This window comes from Plectropomus leopardus, chromosome 6 (assembly GCF_008729295.1).
Source record: "Plectropomus leopardus isolate mb chromosome 6, YSFRI_Pleo_2.0, whole genome shotgun sequence".
Taxonomy (NCBI): Eukaryota; Metazoa; Chordata; class Actinopteri; order Perciformes; family Serranidae; genus Plectropomus; species Plectropomus leopardus.
In genome coordinates, this window is record NC_056468.1 from 8,623,147 (window position 1) to 8,641,804 (window position 18,658).

General features: G+C 42.4%; 1 protein-coding gene across 1 annotated transcript in view; it reads right to left on the reverse strand.

The window, feature by feature from the left end:
- fbrsl1 (fibrosin-like 1) overlaps nt 1-18,658 on the reverse strand; it is a 322,663-nt gene that overhangs the window by 104,495 nt on the left and 199,510 nt on the right. Inside the window, 1 exon segment of the mRNA XM_042488366.1 lies at nt 10,067-10,096. Coding sequence (XP_042344300.1) covers nt 10,067-10,096 — 30 coding nt within the window.

Below are 18,658 nucleotides of genomic sequence, written 5' to 3' on the forward strand. Positions count from 1 at the left end.
GGACACCCGAGATTAGTGTCACCAATTCAGTATCTGACCAAATGTCTCCCTTTATGTTCTGGAGTTAAGACATTGAGTAATGGTCTGGTTTATGTTTTTGCAGAACATTATAATGCCATGCCAGTGAAGCTGACCTTCGACTTTTTGGATATAAAATATCATTACCTCTTTTTATCCTACGAGACATTTGTGTGAAATGTTGTCATAATTAGCGTATTAATTCCTAAATTAAAACCAAAAATATGTCTCGTGAGGTCACAGTAACCTTGACCTTTGACCACTAAGTTCACGTTTGACCCAAATTTTAGAAAATTCTCTCAAGATCTTTTTGAGATATCACATTCATGACATACAACGGACACAGGGTCACACCGACTGTTGACATTGTATCACCAAAATCAAATCAGTTCATCCTCGACTCAAAGTGGATGATTGTCCCAAATGTGATGTTCTTGAGATACTGCATTCTCTAGAATGAGATGGATGCAAAGTCTCAGTGACCTTGACCTTTGAAAGCCCAAAGTTTAATCGGGCCATCATTGAGTCCAACTGTATGTTTGTGCCAAATTCAAAATAATTCCCTTAAGGCATTTCTGAGATATTGTGTCCACGAGAATGAGCCAGATGAGTTACAATGACGTTGACCTTTGACCTATTAATCACCAAAATCTCATCAGTTCATCATTAAGTCCAAGTGTACATTTGTGCCAATATTAGAGAAACTCCCTTAATATGTTCTTGAAATATTGTGTTCACAAGAATGGGTCAGACAGACAAATGGACAAGCTGAAAACATAATGCCCCTGGCCTCAGCTATCGCCAGTGCGGGGACATACAAATCATCCGTATCACAATTCCTAAAAAATAATGCAATTTACTTGAATTCATGGTTTTAATCCTATTGTTTTCTTTAGACAGTTAGCTCTTATTTGTTTATGTGTCTTTTATGTTCCCCTTTCTACAGCAAGCTAATTTGTAACATTAACACTAAAAGGGTTTTATACAAGAGAGGGTGCCAACGGCGGCCCTTACAGCAGCTCTTTTCCATGGTGCTAACAATGTTCTACAGACACATACAGTATCAGTTAGCTGTAATATGGCACCACAGCTGGTGTAATCCTTCACAACTTGTCTTGTTTGATATGGCATGCTATGCTTTCTCTATCACTGTATCATTGAACTGACGAGATCTCGAGCAGAAAATTGTGCAATCGGGCATTTCACCTGGCCGTTGCTGAAAAACTCTCCTATTACAGAGCCGGGGCTCTCAGGTGGGAAAAACAGTGTTTGAGGAAAACCACCTCTAAAAAATGGATCTGGTTGAGTTGGAGGGAAAAACACATACCGAAACCTGGTGTTCATCGAGGCAACAATAAGTCCCTCAATAACAATGATCACAAGCTGTTGAACATGGCTGAGTGGTGACAGGATTTTTCTCAAAGCGTTAGCAGAGCACTGGTGTTTCAAAGACAGAGGGTTGGGGTGTGTGTTATGATTTCTAACAGAACAAAGGGACGACTATTTGTTCTATTAACACTCTCTGCCAACACAAACAGCTTGGCTGAGAGCGGGCAGTAAGTGAAAGAAGATTACAGTCTTGATGCCATGTTATGTTTTCACACCTCCCCTGCTCCGAGTGGCTAGCGTGGTTTTGCTCACCACAACCCTTCTATTTTCATCCGCAATGCCAACATCAACGCTAACCTTTAAGAAAGAATGTGGACCAGGCTATTGAGTGCCACATCAATGACGCCACAGCCATGTTGACTGTCCCTGCATCGCTGTGTGACATGCATTGCTAGTGACAAGCCGTCTTTGCTGATGTCAGTTGCGCTGTGTCTGCTGGCTGGCCCTGCAGAAGCCCAAGTTTTTCCTCTGTCATCACGCCTCTTCTTCCCAACATGCACTGGGGCTGGGTTTCACCGCTGAGCGTGCCCTTATCCTCACTTCCCTCTGAGCTTGTACACAAACACACATCACATACTGCTAAGACTGAAGGCGTCCTTCTTCACTTCAGAGACAAATCCAAATGTGCTCCCTGATCACCGCATACTTGTGTGCTAAATGCACAACAGATGTATCTCTTGACAACCACAGAAAGAAAAAAGAAAAACATTAGCCTGCAGAGCACACATGATTTTGGAGCAGAAATCAGAAATGAGAGCATGTTGCAAACAGCTCAATATAAATTAAAGAGATAAATGTTTCCAGGTTCTTTGCTCGATGTGAGGAACATCATGAGATGTTTATTTCTGGCCCGTCTACAAAGCTAAAAGTCATGATCTAAAAAGTTGATTATGGCATAACTCTAATCATATCCTTAACCCTTGTTGGAGTCCGTACTTGAAAACATTACTTGTATTTTCTTATTTTCTCGCTTTTCTGTTTTGTTTTACTTTCAGGCCTTGTCAAAAAGCGAAAACGGAAAGTGAATAGAGGAAGGAACGGAATAAGAAAAAAGGAAGGAGAGAGCGAGGGAGGGAGAAAGACAAAAGAAAGAGGAGAAAAATGACATCTCCATATTAAGGCCTGTGTTGCCGGTGTCAGTTCTAATTTCACAGTGCCTGTGGGGAGCTGAATGCAACCAGTCAGCTCTGGTCTCATCTCGTTCCTCCTCCATTTTGAATCAGGGCCGGTGAATCCCAAGCTGGGGGGAAAGGAATATTACTGGCAAATTGGTTTTAGATTAAAGGAGGTGGCGAGGCATTCTGCTTTCTCAGCTCTTTCCCAGGTGCACTTAATCTAATTTCATTAAAGAGATGAGGACGGATGATCACTTGTGTCGAAACATTAAGCCGGTCCATTTTTCCTGTCCGTAAAAAAACGTTAAGGTTGTCAGCGGCCTGGTGGGTGGCCTGTTTGTTATTGAATATGATGACTCTAAGAGACCAATCTGGATCTTGCAAAGCAGCGGGGGTTGGGGAGCGGGTGTTTGAGGGGGTGGGGGGGCGTACCTACATGAATATATATTACTGTTACCATTTTCCTTTTCCAAGATGGCGACAGCAAGGGAGCGGTAAAACCTGACAATGCTGGTAATGACAGACAGAGAGCAGGCAGTAAATAAAAAAGAAGGAAATGCCAGAGGAGGAGGAGATTTCAGGAAAAATAGAGTTGAGGGTGGTGGTGGTGTTAACGGATATGTTTGAAATCCCCACAGCATGCTTGTTTTTCGGTGCACTGCTAACTTCACAGAGTGTACCCCCCCCAATACATCAGCTGGGAGGATACCAGTAGCTGACGAGCCATTACTGATAAGCCGGCAGAGACGCTCCGACGCGGTGATATGGCATTCATTCTGCACACAGCAGGAAGATAAGGGGGTAGAGGAGGAATTAATGTGTCAATCAGAGCCTGTGCGCTGCCCTGGCAGATGAGTACACCGGAGCCATAAAAGAGCTCATAGACAGGATGTGGTAATGGTCCTTGGAGACTCCCCCGGAGACAGATACACTTTCTGCTGAGTGACTGCTTGGCAAATAGGACCAAATAGAATTAGCTGACCTGGGTGTCCTCCGCTGTGGCTATGGTGATGCAGCGGCGGAGGTGGTGGTAGCGCACCTGACACGAGGCCGCTGTGTTAAGGGGCTGCAGAAGATATAAGCGGCTCATGCTAACGTTTTGCACATAGACAGACAGCCACCGTATTATTTGCACAGGAGAAAAGAATACAGAGGAAATTGGAGGAGCCAGCGAGGATGGAAAAGTGGGGCCTAATGGAGATAGGATGACACTTCAGGAGAGTGCATGAACAAACTGAGAAGGGATAAATCCCGCTCTATTTCTTTCTCTGCCTCTCCAATGAAAGAAAATGACCGTCTCGACTTGGAGTGTCTCAGACATGTCAGAGGTTGACAGGATTGGCTGGTTGATAGATTACAGGTAGAGATGGGGGGGGGCTAGGGGGGATTATCTACATTTATAGCAGCTGAAAGGACACTTTGAATAAAACCGTGAGTTGGGACATGGATTGTGAAAGTTGTAAGTCCTAACAAGTTCTTGTAAAACCAAACAAAACAAGTTTAAACCAATTGTTGCCAAATTGCTTGACCTAAAATAAATTTACTAGATTCTGGCCCAATCTCATTGCTAATATTTAACCCTTCCCCTCGTTTGCCTCGGGTGCCTCCTTGCCCCTCGTAACAGAGTCATAAAGAGTAGTGGTTCAAATCATCCACTATGAAGTGTGACAACAGTGTCATTGACAGTTGTCAATGCCGGCGCTTACTTAAATGAACATGATGGGTGATACCGGATATTACAACTATGCTAAGTATGCCGCCCTCTGCAGTGACAATTCCTCCTGCATGGACTACAGTTCGCTTTTTTCAGTTGTCAGGACACTTGTGATTTGTTCACAACTCAAGTTTCAGGCCATCAAACAAGTCATCAAATAAAAAAGAACACCGCTTAATTACCAGATAACTAGCGGTGCTATGTAGGGTAGCGTTAGCAACCAGTGTTTCTACCCTTCCAGTCTGCACCAATATTAGGGGATCTGTAACAAGTGCAGCAACTTTGCTGCTGGACTTGTGTTAAATTTCGTGTGTCACATGCAATCAAAGGATTAGCATAACAATGCAGCGTTAGCTAGCTAGCTATGACGATATCAGCATACTAGTGTGTTCTTTTGTTATGCTTAGTATAAAGAAAAGTACAGTAAAATGCTAACTAAGATAATACAATGGTTCTATCATTTGAAAAATCTTTATTTAGAAGAATATACATTTGTGTTTTGTTTTTTTTTTTTGTTGCCTGTGCACCCATCTTGGAGTTGATTTCTCATTTGAAATGTGCCTCCAAAAAACCCTCGGAGGGCCATGTAGCCCTGACACTGGGTTTCCGCTTTTAAATTTTTATGTAGCATTAAATAAGTCATTAACCAAAAACAAGAATCAAAGAACTATTGTAAGATTTCTAACAAAGTTCAATCACTAAGCTGAACCTAATGAGCATCTAAAATGAGCTGAATAAAAACATATAAACAAGATGTATTTTAAATAACACATATCTCATTCACAGTTATATCAAACACTGTCCTCGTGATATCTTGTTTGCGTAAATGTCACCATTCATTCAACACACTTTTTTTTTTGTGAAGCACAAAACAGCTCACACGTGCTTTGGGGCATGTGAGTACATTTTAATCAGTCACACAGACACATTAAGTGGCTCAAAGTGTTTGGATCAAGAATAAAGAATGAATGACGTCCCCAGTTCAATAGCATGCCCTCAAACAGACTCGAACACACTTTGTCCCTGTTTTGCCAAGTAATTTAATACCCAACATGTGGTTAGTTCCTTCATGAGCATCTGATTTAGCATAGCTATGCCTAATAACAGAAAAGATTGTTAATGCTCCGTAAGGAACTCTTAATTATGTGGCTTTCTCCCCTCAGGCATAAGCGATGCAATTCAAGGTGACGGATGTTATGTTTTTTGAAAAATAAGCACTGAATACTCCTCACTGTCAAACAGCACGTAATCTTGGACATCAGATGACAGCCCTCCCAAGAAGAGAAATGCCAGTGATGAGAACACAATACACAGAGTCCCCTCACAGCAGCCTGGCGCTGAACTGGAGGTGACCTGGCCAATCTCAGAAGAATTCAAGTCTGACACGTTGTGGAAACACATCGTTGCATGCCATCTTAAGCATTGCTTTGATAAACGCAAGCTTCACAAGGTGCAGCAATCCAAACTGACTTTGCTGTAGCAGCAACTCGTCAGTTTTATTCAAATACAGTGTAACTGATTGCACCCTGGGGGCACACCTGGAAGCAATATTCTAATTAAGTTAATCTGTGAAATCCTGACAATGTGGGTGTTCAGGTGGCTGGTAATCTGATGTGAAAGGAGTCTTTGTTTTCATTGGAAAGATACGGGAGGAGCTGGCACCTGTTTCAGCAAAACGTTGCAGAAAATTATCGCTGTCGAGTTATCCTGAGTGCGGGCAATTACAAATGACAGTGTTTGTCTTTCTCCTCATGGAACCCAATTTTTTACACCATCGCTTTTTTCAGCTTTTGGTGATGGGCCTGTCAAAGTATTTTTTTTTTCCCAGTCGTCTTCTTTCCTCTGCAATTTGCTACGGATGATTCGCAACTCTCATCAACTTGATTATGATAATATGTGTTTCTGAGAAAATGAAAAGGTCAGTGCTGCTTTAGCCTTTATCCAGATGTTCTTTTCTTCTTGCACTCTTGGCAGATACACGTACATCAACAGTGGTTCCATAACAGTGAAACCTGTTTTGGAATTATGCTGTCGTTCATTTACATTTCCTGTTGGCCACGAATGAAAGATTTTCTTTGTTCAGTGCCTCTGCTCATGTGAACGGAACATTACCATCATTAGAACAATGGAAAACATAAATACTTACCTTTGCGCCTCTTGTGGAGTTAATACACTTTCAAATAAGGTGTTCATGTGGCTATGTTTATGGGCTGCTATGTTGGGCTCTTGTTTGTAATGGCAATGAAAAGTTTGACATGTTTACAGGTCTGGTGTTACTTTTCATTAAGTAGTGTGTAAAAGGAGTAGGATGATGCGTTTTCAGAAGTCTGCTCTGATTTTACACACATTGTCCATGTTTGTGTGTTTGAAAAGCTCTTTGGTTCCGTCGTTGCTTTTCCTTCCTGCTTGCTGATGCAGAGCTAATGTTAGCTAGGTAGAGGAATATCTAGGGATCACTTCTCTATATTAGTAATGTTCTCAAAAACGTGTTTTCAAAAAAATATGTTATAATATTTGTTGCAGACCTGTACTTGTTACATTTTAAGTGGCCTTAAAAGGATTGGATTACATTTTTCAATCCTAAAACAGTAATAACATAATCTACATAACAGTATGTAGATTGAAAGAGATTTTAGTTGTTGTCATAGTTAAATATATGGACATGTTAGTGTTGGTGTCAGAAAAAAATGTGGATGTTTCAGCATTTGGTTGTACTAAAAGATCTTCTAAGGAGTTGGATAATTAGTTTTCCCGGTAGGTACATTCTTTTTATGGTAAAAGCCTGTTTTTGCTAGAAAACAATAGCACTAACAAATGCACCCTGCTAATTAAGCTATCAACTAGCTTCATTTGGACCCTCTTGTCCAAATATGATCACTTCTGACTCCAAAAGTCCAAGATGGTGTTGGCCAAAATGCCAAACTTGAGGCTTCAAATTGAATCCACAAATCAGTGGTTTCACTGTGGCTGGAGCTGTTATTTAATACAGTCTATGCTTAAGACCAAGAGTTAGAAATTTTGAAGTGAGAATAAGAACTAAAACCCGAGACCAAACTTGAGACATGAAAAAGCAAATAAAGGATCTAGGAATGAAATAGTTTTACACACTTAAGCCTGAGCCTGATAACTGATAAATGATTGCTGCCTTAGTTTAAACTCTCTTACTAAAATTAGTATTTTAATATATTAAAATTAATATTACAATGATATTTTGCTGCCTATGGCATTTACATTAACAGCATGATGATTATATAACAAATTGTAATTTTCACATATAGTCCATTGCGTAAACACCAGTAAAATGACAGTGCTATCATATGTTGCAAACAGTATTAATTTCAATGAAGCAGTAATGGTTGGCAAGCTAAAATACCTCCTAATGCAATAGTGAGAACAAGTGTATGAGAGGAAAAAAAAGCCTGCCCAGGCCAAGCTGCAGTCTGGCTCTTGACAGTGGACTGTGTAGTAATTGGTACAAAATTCAACAATCAGATGGCTGAAAGCTTGGCAGCAATGTCTAATAGTCCACCGTGTCTTGAACTGTATCCAAGTCCACCTAAACTGGCTAACATAACTGGTGCCAAATGCCAAATATGGGGCTGTTTTCTGAACAGACAGGCTGACACTCAACCAACAACACAGCAACACCGCTCAGTTTCTATGAAACTGCCTCAGCAATGCTTGTTTTGTCTCTTTTCTTTCTTTTAGTAGTGTTGTTTGGTATCATAGTATCAAAATTTTATGTATTAAATGTCAGAATTCGCGACACTATATAGAATTGTTACAAGTCTCAAGTAAGTGGTAGCGCAAAAGGGAAAACACAAGCCTGAAAAAGGAAACACTCTGAGAGCTTCCCTCCTACTTTACTTCCCTCTCTGCCCCCCCACAGTGATGCCAGGGAGCCGTATGGAGACTGACAGGCCTGCTACGTCTCTCTGTTGTGTCAACTAGCTAGCGCCCTCGGTTCCTTCTCGCTTCAATGAAGAGATAAAAGCCTATTGACTTGCCAGGCTACAGTTAATGCAAATTGGGCCTACTATCAATGTATTATTTATAGGGAGAGCTGCAGACATTTCCACAGAACTGGGAGCTAAGCTTACAGGAGATTAGGCATGCTATCTCATTCATTTACCAGGGAGTAATTGCTAAACTGTGGAGGAATTAGAATGCGTGAGATTCCCCAAAGGCGTTTCATCTTGTAACCAGGTGGCTGCCATCAGACAACCACCTCAGAGTCTGCGATAAACAAATACACAGTAGTGAAACTGATAGACTACATCTGTCAAATTGTCAAATGGTTAAAACTTGATGACATCACTGCTAAAATAATATGCTTTTTTTTTTTTAAATACACCAAGTTGCTGATAATGTTAGCTCCAGTTTTAATTTTACATGTTTACATTTGGGCCTTGCTGAAGGAAAATAAAGCCACTGTTTTAAAAACTAACTTTCAAAGAAATGATCATAAGCCTCAAAGATCGTCTCATATGGTGATTCCACATGACTTCAACCAAGCAAAAATGAAAACTGCACCAAAGCTCCTCTATCATTTCTGGTTGCCATCTTAAATTAGGTTAAGGAACAGGGGCACCTTTGTTTAACAGCCCTCTCTGTTCCCAAAGTTTTATCTAGTATTTCTGTGACTGGAACATGCATGATTGCAAAGCTTTCAAAAGGTTTTTTTTTTATTTGTTTGGTTTTTTTCTTTGCTCCCCAGTAGGGTTTCTAATGTATTCAAATCCCCAAATTCTAATTTTGGTCAAAGTATGCTATTTTCCCAAGCCCTTTCAAAACATTTTCCTACAAGACCTGGCAAAGGTATGATGACCTTGCTACATATAAGCCTTTTAGTTCTGCCTGATATGCATCTTTGTGGATGACCCAAACCTACTTTGAAAAATCAGTGTTATCTATTTTCCAAATTAGCTACATCCCTCTAACTCACTAACTGTCATAGAAGGTTAGCAAAGTACTGCTGTCTGTGCCGCATTATTTTGGATCTGAAAGTCACACAATAACACAAACAAACTAACCAATTGGTGCAGCGGTAGACCAACAACTCCCATGTTCTGCAGGGTAAAATTATTGTTTCTGTCAAAGGAGTCTGGTGACTTTGAAGAAAGTGACTTCAGTTTGCGGTTTCAGTTCCCCGTGGGTAAAGACTGTTTGACAAAAAGGTAAAATTGTGAAAATATTGCACTGACTTTGGACAAGTACCTCATACAACCCCGCTTAAAAAAAACTGAACTGATCCTTTCAGTTATTATTAGCGCTCACTGCTGTAATCTACGTCACTGCTTTTTTTTATAATGGCTCTGTGAGATTTTCCTGTTTGGAAAAACCTGAAAAAGAATGTAAATGAACCCACCCTTCAAACTGGAATGATTATAAAAATGGCACCAAGTGGAGCTATGGTATCATATCGTATTATTATTTAGTATATTAGACAAACAAAGAGATACCAGTGATATGTGTCATGCAAGAATTAAACGCTCACTAATTAAAGCTTACTGCATGCAGCTATGATCTAGGCTATCTTTAAAACATATTTAGGCAAAACGTGCTCCAAAAATAATAGATGCACACAACAGAAAACTGAGATGGAAAAACAGTTTCTTCCTGTACTGCATTTTCCTTGTCACTTTCTTGCTCTGTAAGACGCAAATGATCAACAGTGTAGGGACCGGCAGTGTCTTTTTACCCCACATCTTTTTTCGCCAACAACACACAATGACTGTTTCCCTTCTTTAGTTGAGAGCTGAAATTTGTTATTCACAACTCTCAGCCACTTCATGTGGTGGGTGAATAAACACAGGAAAAGCAGTCTTACCTTGTCGTCAATGTCACTCTCGCTGTCACACTGTAACAGAAAAGAGACAGACACAGGAAATATAAGGAATTATTCATTTGGCTCCCCCCAGTAGCCCATAATCAGTGCAGATGTTATTTTTGTGTGCAACCTCTCATTCAGTGACAGCTTTCAGTGCAAACGGCAGAGGATGAAGAGGGAAAGGAGAGTGTGGTAGACTAAGAGAGTTTTTCATGTTTCAAAAGCGGCACAGACGCACAGAACGCCATTCTGGTGTTTCTGTTGCAAATTCAATGCTGAAAATTCACAAAAGATGAAAAACGAATAATACTATACACTGGGTTGTATTATAAAGAGCCTGTTCAATGACTTTGCATTCAGCTGCATCTTGTCATTTAGCCTTTTAAGAGTGCTTTAAAATTGGACGATAGTATCTCAAGGACACAGAAAGCTTAGACTCTGAATACTCAAACATAGTACACTCTATTAAGTGCGGTATTTCAAATCCGCCTTGTGTCAAACCAGTCTTCATTTTTTATGTCAGACTTTTACAGGGATAGAGGAACTAAATAACAAGAGAGGTTGTACTCTGAAATGTGCCTTGTCTCGCACAGCCAAAGGCCAAATTACCTTATATTCACTCAAAAAGTGAAATGGGTTTTTCTTCAACACTTAAGATTTCATAAGTCATTTCACCATTGAGATACGAAGCGATCAGGCTCAAATATCTCGGGGAGAGGTGCAGCCTAACAACAAGAAAAAAGAGAGAAAAGTCCTTGTAACTGGCAAACTGATGAGGAGAATACTGCAGATAACAAGTCTTCGCAGGCAGAGAACTCCATTTAGCAACATTTCTAAAAAATAATTCGACTCAGACTAACACTGGAAATTGTTTTCACCTTCACTCTAAAAGAAGAAGAATGTGTGAAGTTAAAATAAAGTCAGTAATCGTTATTATTCGGATTTCACACGTCGGTTGAAAAATCTAACTTTCACGGTAACATACCAGCATTCTTAACTTCACTACAACCCACATCATCCTTGCCTCCATTTCTTGCATTTATTTATTGCTAAATGTTTTGGCGGGTAACTCTCTCCCTCCCAGACAATAGATAGTGAAGTTGTGGAAACAGGAGTGGTCGAGTTGCAGGCCAGTCCCACTGGACCTCACAGCAGGACACATGAGGAGTGGAGCAATTCAAGCGAAGAGCCACATAGGGAGGGAGAAGGCCCCCAGTGAAAAACTGCCTTCAATCTGTCAATTAAGTCCCTGTGGCAACATATTTAAGTGGACCCTCTTTATTTTGTTTGACTCCCTTTCAGAGCAGGCCACAATGAGGAGGGAGCTGGGTCAATGGAGGCACAGCGGCCCTTTGTTGCAAATGCGGTGGGTCCAAATGTATAATTAAGTAACGAGAGTAATCAGTGCAAGGGCTCAGTGGCCAAGATCTCTCAGGAGAGGAGAGGAGAGTGGAGGAGGGGGGCACCTTCATGCCCCCTGATTCATCCTACTCTGCAAAGACAAGGGATTCAGCAGGAGTCCTTGCTGGCAGAAGCCTTAAGTGAAAAACATTATGGCTCACCCCCTGAGGAGGGTTTATTGTTGTGTTTGCATCTCTATCTGCAGAATAAAAATGTCAAGAAATGCCTGAGCTACTATTGTTTACAGGGAAACATTTCTACACAACATAAACCTGTTGGAGGATAAATACAGTAAAATTATATGTTCAATATGAGGTTTTCTACTTGTGAAGTGATAGTCATTTATGATTCCAGGGTTTGTCAGTGAACATAAAGAGAATATATGTGAAAGCAAATGCAGGCTGCCTCACAATACTGCAGAAAATGTCCTTGAGAAAATGCATAAATAGCCTGACTTTAGTGCTTGTGTAAATATGGTTCAACATGTGGTTATTTACATTAGATAACTATGTGAAAATGCAATACAAAAATATGTTCATGTGTTTTCTTTGTTCCACATTCATAAAACACTCAACTTCAAACTTTAGATTGATAGCTCTAAAATAAAGTAAATAGGTAATGAACACTTATTTTAAAAAAAGAGTAAATAAAATTCATGTGTTAAGGGGATACTTGGCCAGTTTTCAACCAGCTTTGTATCATAACAATGTGGGTAGTATGTGTAAATGAACTGTGATAAACTTCCCTCAGTCTCATCAGATATCCCTCGTCCCCCCTCGGCACAAATCCGCCAGATGACGCAAACTGTGTAATTTAGAAGTTTCAGGAGTTTTACTGGCTCTAAGGCTGTTGCTCCAATTATAGGCCGTACTTCCACTTTTATGTATTCCCCACCATCCATGCTGCAACTGTAGGCACAAAGAGTGTAGGAGTGGATCAAAAGACAGACAAACATATACCAACATGTATGGGATGGATAATGTTAAATGCTGGTCGCATTTCTATGCGACATATACTCTTTTCTCTTGGGGAATGTTTACAAACTCTAATTTTAGGGCTCCTGCTCGTCAAAAGACCTTCATTACAGAGTGCAGGGCATTAAGAGGAGAGAGTGGCTTAGGCGTCTTGTCAATCAATTCCCCATTCACACTACGGATTCCAGACAAATTAATTGTCAGCCGTTTCTCTACTGCTTGTTAGTGGCACATCACAACCTGTAATCACCACCACATTTGTTCCCAACTCTGGTGCTGAACAAGGACTCACATTAAAGACAATGATTCTCTCCATCTTGATCCATGTACAAATTATAATAAAAGAAAAAACTGATCCATTATCCAACTAACCCGAGGAAATTTATTCCTAGCATGCAGCCAAACAGATGCCTTCCATCTCACAGCGGTTGTGAGTTCCTCTCTGTCACTGGGGACGAGTTTAAACCCTATAGGTGATGGAGATGAACAACTGGCGGGGTCTATTCCCCGGGTGCATGCTCGGCCTTGTTGTTGCAGCAGTAGCCATGACACTAGAGATGAGGCCTCACAAGGCTGGAGCTGGCGAGGAGGAAAAATAATATCAAAAGAGCACAGCATGGTGCTTATCCTTTTACAAGAAGCATGCACTGCAGCAGAGCGTAAAGAGGAATACTAGCTACGGCTCAGACAGAGACAGAGAGAGACACAGCACAGTGGGGGAGAGAGAGGCAGGTGGAAGGGGGGAACAAAACAACAGTAAGAACAGGCGGGGGGTGGGGGTAGGGTGTGGGGGGTGAAGGGATGGACGTAGTGTTGGGAGTTATTTTCGTCAGTATTGTATGCGATTGTCATGTTGGGCTACTACATGTGGTTGAGTCAAAGAAAAGAATATAATCAACCTCTGACGGTAAAAGATTCCTTATGTTTGTGAGTGTGTGGATGTGAGAAGAAGCACAACTCATTTAGCACCCTATGCTTCTTGGAATATCTACACTGGTTTCAATTTTTTAGCAAGGCTATACAAGAAAAGCAAACGGTGAAAATGCAAAGCCACAACCCCAAAAAGAAACCTCCCTTAACAGCACGTCTGCTGGTCAGAGGGGACATTGTTAAAATCGGAGAGATATGCAGCTCACTAAGCTGCCTGACAGGAGCCAGGCCCCCAGTGGTTTGTGTCTCTCATAGATGTTCACAAACCAAACAAACCAAAAAAAAAAAAAAAAGAAAAAAAAAAAAAGAAACGGAAAAAACCTCAACTGGCTTGCTCTTCAGAGGCAGGGAGCAAGCAGCAACATCTGCACCTGGCAACCGCCAGCTACGCGGGGTAACAAGGGACCAGCTTCAGCGGATGGCTCATCCACAACCCTCCCTCCCTGCATCGCATCTCCTCTCCAACCCTCCCTCCCCTCAGCCAGCAAATCAGACGGATGCGTTTGACATTTACACAGCTTTCAACACTTCAGAGACAGGAGATTTATTCCGCCAGCGGCCCTGGCTGGAGCCGGGCCTCGACCTGGGCTGGCCCCCATGACGACCCTGCAGCTCAGCCCTGAAATAAGGCAGGGCTTAGGAAAGAGGAGCAAGAGGGAAGAAAAGACGCATAGAGAGGGAGGGAGGGATGGATGTCTCGATTCTCCTGGACATTTTCTCTGGCAGATTCCGATAGACGTGCAAGGAGAAGACAATAAGCGTTGCGCATCCCGGAGCACATTAAAACGACTGGCCAAATTAATCACACAGTTCCACTTGTCACACTCGGAGGACAGTCTGCCATGAATTCTGCCTCAGAGATAGAGAGAGGAACAGAGGAGGAACTTGCCCGGTGATGCAAATGCTGGCACGGCGTCAACGACTGTCTGCCTGAATACTGATGGCAACCCTGTACTTGCTGCAAGAAATGTAGAAAAAAAATAAGCAAAACAAGAGTATTCTGAGCTGCTGGCATTTAACTGTCACTGCCGGTTCCTACTCAAAATAAGTAAAGTAATAAATCAAACGTATGAATGCAAAAAAGAGACCTATATGCATAAACATATTAATGCTTTGACAATAACATTTGTGATGAAACCTTGCCAGGCTGTAGTCTATCAAAGTTATTTTAATAATTTTTGCCAAAAGTAGTAAAATACATTTAATGAAACAGCAGAAAAGCAGAGGGATAACTGGTGATTTCACACTATTCACAAGTTTTAATCTGTTTTCCATTCATGGCATTCTAAAACATTGTTGCACTGACTTTAACACCGAATTGATCAGCTATGGATGTGGCCACTACCAGTGTTGTGGAGTTGAGTCACATGACTTGGACTTGAGTTGAATTCCAGTCACAAATTTGAAAACTTAAGACTTGAACTTGAGAAAATCAAGAAAGACTTGCAATTCAACTTATACTTTAACACCAGTGACTCATGAATTCACTTGGACGTGAGCCTTTTGACTTAAAAACACTTGATACCTTGCACCAAGCTCAAAGATATAGCCTAGTACATGTACAAAAAATACAACAAAATGCAGCGTGCAAAATGTTCAGGTTGAAAATTACAGATGATGCACAACTTCCAACTTTGACATTTGTAGTTGCACAAAGAACATTAAATTAAAGCTAATAGTGACATTGAGCTAATGTTTAGAACTTTCCATTCCATTATGACTTAAACAGAACTTAAAGTTTAAGACTTGGGACTTATCTGCCCTTAACTTGGGACTTGATTGCAAAGACTTGAGAATTACTTGTGACTTGCAAAACAGTGACTTGGTCAAACCTCTGGCTATTAAATCTTGATTCCTTTTCTTTTTGTTTGCTTTTACATAGCTGTGTACCAGTACCTGAATGTCTTCAATTAAAAACTTGTTAAGTGCAAGAAAAAGATCACGGTGCATGTAAAAAACAAAGAGAGGCCACAGTGACTGTGATTACACAGTGAAACGGCAGCAGCACTTGATCTCTTGTTGGTGACAAGCCACCAATGCAAAACATTTGGACATCTTCATTCTGACAAGAGAAATGGCTTCAATTTAGAAGACATCTCTGCAGGGACATATATGAGATTCTCCTGATTGTAAGGGAGAGAGGACTGACAAACCCAGATGTCCTAGAGTGAGAGCACACAGAGGGGGTAATGGTCCATTTAGATACTCGAGGACCAAAGCAGTGTCGGATACTGGTGGAACAACACCAATTTCCTCCCGCAATTTCCCTCCTGCGGATGCTGGGATGAGGTGTGGGGACGTGGGCACCATGGCCACTCTGATGGGGCACGGAAGCATAGCCTTGGGTCCACTGGGAGACCTCCTGCTAGGCCTGAGACTTCAGTGGGATTTCTAAAGGTGTCTTTGGCCTTGTGACAAAGGGTAAATCCTTACTTGAACTCAGCTTTAAACAGGATGCGTCATTGCATGCTCTTATGTTCTCCCCACCTAACAGACAGATTGAGAAAGCAGTGAGTAACTTCAAAGTTGAGGAGGTGGTGTGCATAAGTATGAAAGTGAGTTGGAATGACATCTGAATAGTCATATAAAGAAAGAAATATCTTTGGATAATTCAGATAACCTTACACTTTCATAGCTACAATGCACCTTAACAGGGCAAAAACAAAAAAAAAAAAGCTTTGGGAACTTGTGCGGAGCTGTATTAATATTAGAGTCTACAAGGCTCACATCGCACCACTGCATTTAACTCTCAACCACAAAGAGAAAAAAAATCAAGTGATTGCTCTTGACCCCACTAGCTGTATCTGAAAGCACCACCTAGCAAAGTGATTTGATCACAGGATCAAATCTATACAGCCATTTGACCCTTGACCTCCCCAGCAGGCAGCATGGGAAGTCAGCTGATTACCCTGGGTCAGCCTAGGAGCTCTGGATTAGGAAAGTATTGATCCCGGTGAAGATGTAGGCTCCAGAGGGAATGAGATTGAGAGAAAAAGCTCTGCCGGGTAGAAATAATATCGACCAGCAGAAGAGGCCTAGACAGGCTCTCACGTAAAAACCATATTTGAGCTTGGGACCTCGGAGTTGGCTGTGCAAACAGAGAGACGGCTTCAGCAAAAGCTTCTTTCACAGGGGCCCATTGAGCAAGGACAGAGAGAGAATGAGAGTGAAGGAGGATTGAAGAAGACAAGCTCAGGGAAATGCTCTTTGCATTAGCCAGACACACAGAGGTCTCTGGTTCAGAGCTGACACACTTAAGGGAAGAGTCAGCGGGGGCCATGTAAATCAAGCTAGGGTGAAGAAAGATATAGTCCTGACCCAGGGCCAAACTAAGCAGACTTTAACATTACCCAGAGTCCATGTAAACAGCGCTGAGACCTGGCAGCTCTCTGTTTCACTTCCATGCAAAGTATGTGGTGAGGTCGAGGAGGAAGAAGGGGAGGGGAGTGCACGGACAGATTGATGGTGATGGCGGTGGGGGTAAACTTGAAGAGCTGTCCCCCTTCTTCACTAAATTAAAGGACCGCCTTGTCCTTTCCAACAAGAAATCCCTCAACCTTTGCTTTCAGCACTCTCCGGGGGAGTGACAGAGCCGACAGGGCTGCTGGTGTGATCCTTGGAGTAGTTTGGCGAGGGAAAAACAGACAGTAATGGCAGATGTACGAGGGAACAGGGAGCATTTATTCAGCTCAGAGAGAAAGGAGAAAACTGCCAGAAACCTGAAGGGATGGGGAATACACAACTGTGTTATGAATATAGTCGCAGAAGAAAAATGGGGACATAGGTAGAAGAGAATGAGAAAAAAAACACACTGATTTATGTTTTTTTTTCACACCTCGTCTTTCATAAGGCTCCCTTCGGCTTCTTCTTGTCTCTGCTGACCGTGTGACTGTAACTAGCTCGCTATCTCGCCTGCAGAGGTGAACCCACACACACATACACGCATGTACAACCCTCAGCACCTCCCAGTGTTTTGACATGGCCCCGGGCCCGGTGCTGCTGAGCTGCAGCGGCAGACACTGGGCATTGGAAATTTAAGTCGGGGCGTAGGAGAAATTAGGCGAGGAAGCAAGGAAATGGGATGTTGACTTGAACTGGCCCCGGGGGCAGCTGAGAGTCTCCCTGTGCAGCTCCGCTGGCTGCCTGACAGTTTGATGGAGCGAGTGGAGGCTTCCCCGCGGCCCGAGCCGCCGTCTCTAACAGTGATGTAGCTCAGTGAGGAACAGATTGAGCCTCCAGGCATCGCTCTGTACTGCTACTCCCCTCCTCTTTCGCTCCTTCTCACTCTCTGTGCTGCTACTACGAGCTCTCTCTCTCTAACTAATCCTGTCAAGCCAACACACAGAAACATGTACTCACACACATGCATGCATATACATACTATCACACTAAATCGCATGCTGTATGCACACATAAACACACTTAGATACAAGGAAATACACAGCAACACCCACAGAAAGCTTGGCTGCCTCCTTCCTTCTCTTCCCTACGACAGTAATGTGATGAGCACTACAGATGCTGTTTACTGAGCTCTGGCCGACACACAGGGGGAAGGAGGAGGAGAGGGAGGGCAGGATGGAGGAAGAGGCAGAAGGAGGTAGAGTCAGGGGGCTGGCAGGCCACCATAATGAAAAGAATCTGGCAGTGGCCCACTGTGTGCTGGTCATGAGAAGCATGTGCCGCCGGGGGGCTCTACTGCTAATTTCAGGGGGCAGCCAAGCGTTTCACGCTAGACTTGTCATCGGGCCAGAGGGGGCATTCATACTGGGTGACAGCAATTGCGAGAGGGTGGGCAGGGGGTTTGGAGGGGGGAGAGAGAAGAGAGAGGGAGAAGGCTCCAACCCCCTTCCCCCCGCCTTGTACCTCCTGTCCCCCCTCTGCAATGATCAAACGTTATTGTAGGGAGGGTACAGAATTACAAATGAGTGTCCTGTGGCAACGGCTGCAACTGGATTCAACCGCTCTCTACGCTCTGCTCCCTCCTCAGGTGGCCACGTGGGGCACACCTCATCCAGCAACCCCTGCTGTCCAAACAGGATTTAATATTTGCATCTTCCTAGTTAACATGAAGATAATAATCTGTTAAAAAAGCAGGTGGTTTAAAGGGTCACACGCTTAGACACAGAGGTACTGCATGTGAGTTTGGCTGTGTGCGATCCAGCGCGGGATGGATTAAATCTTCATCTTTTTCCTTCACTGTAAATGTCATTTTATATTACATATTAATTTGATGGGTGGACGATACAACCAATATCTATGACAGTATATGTAATTTTTTATCACGGTA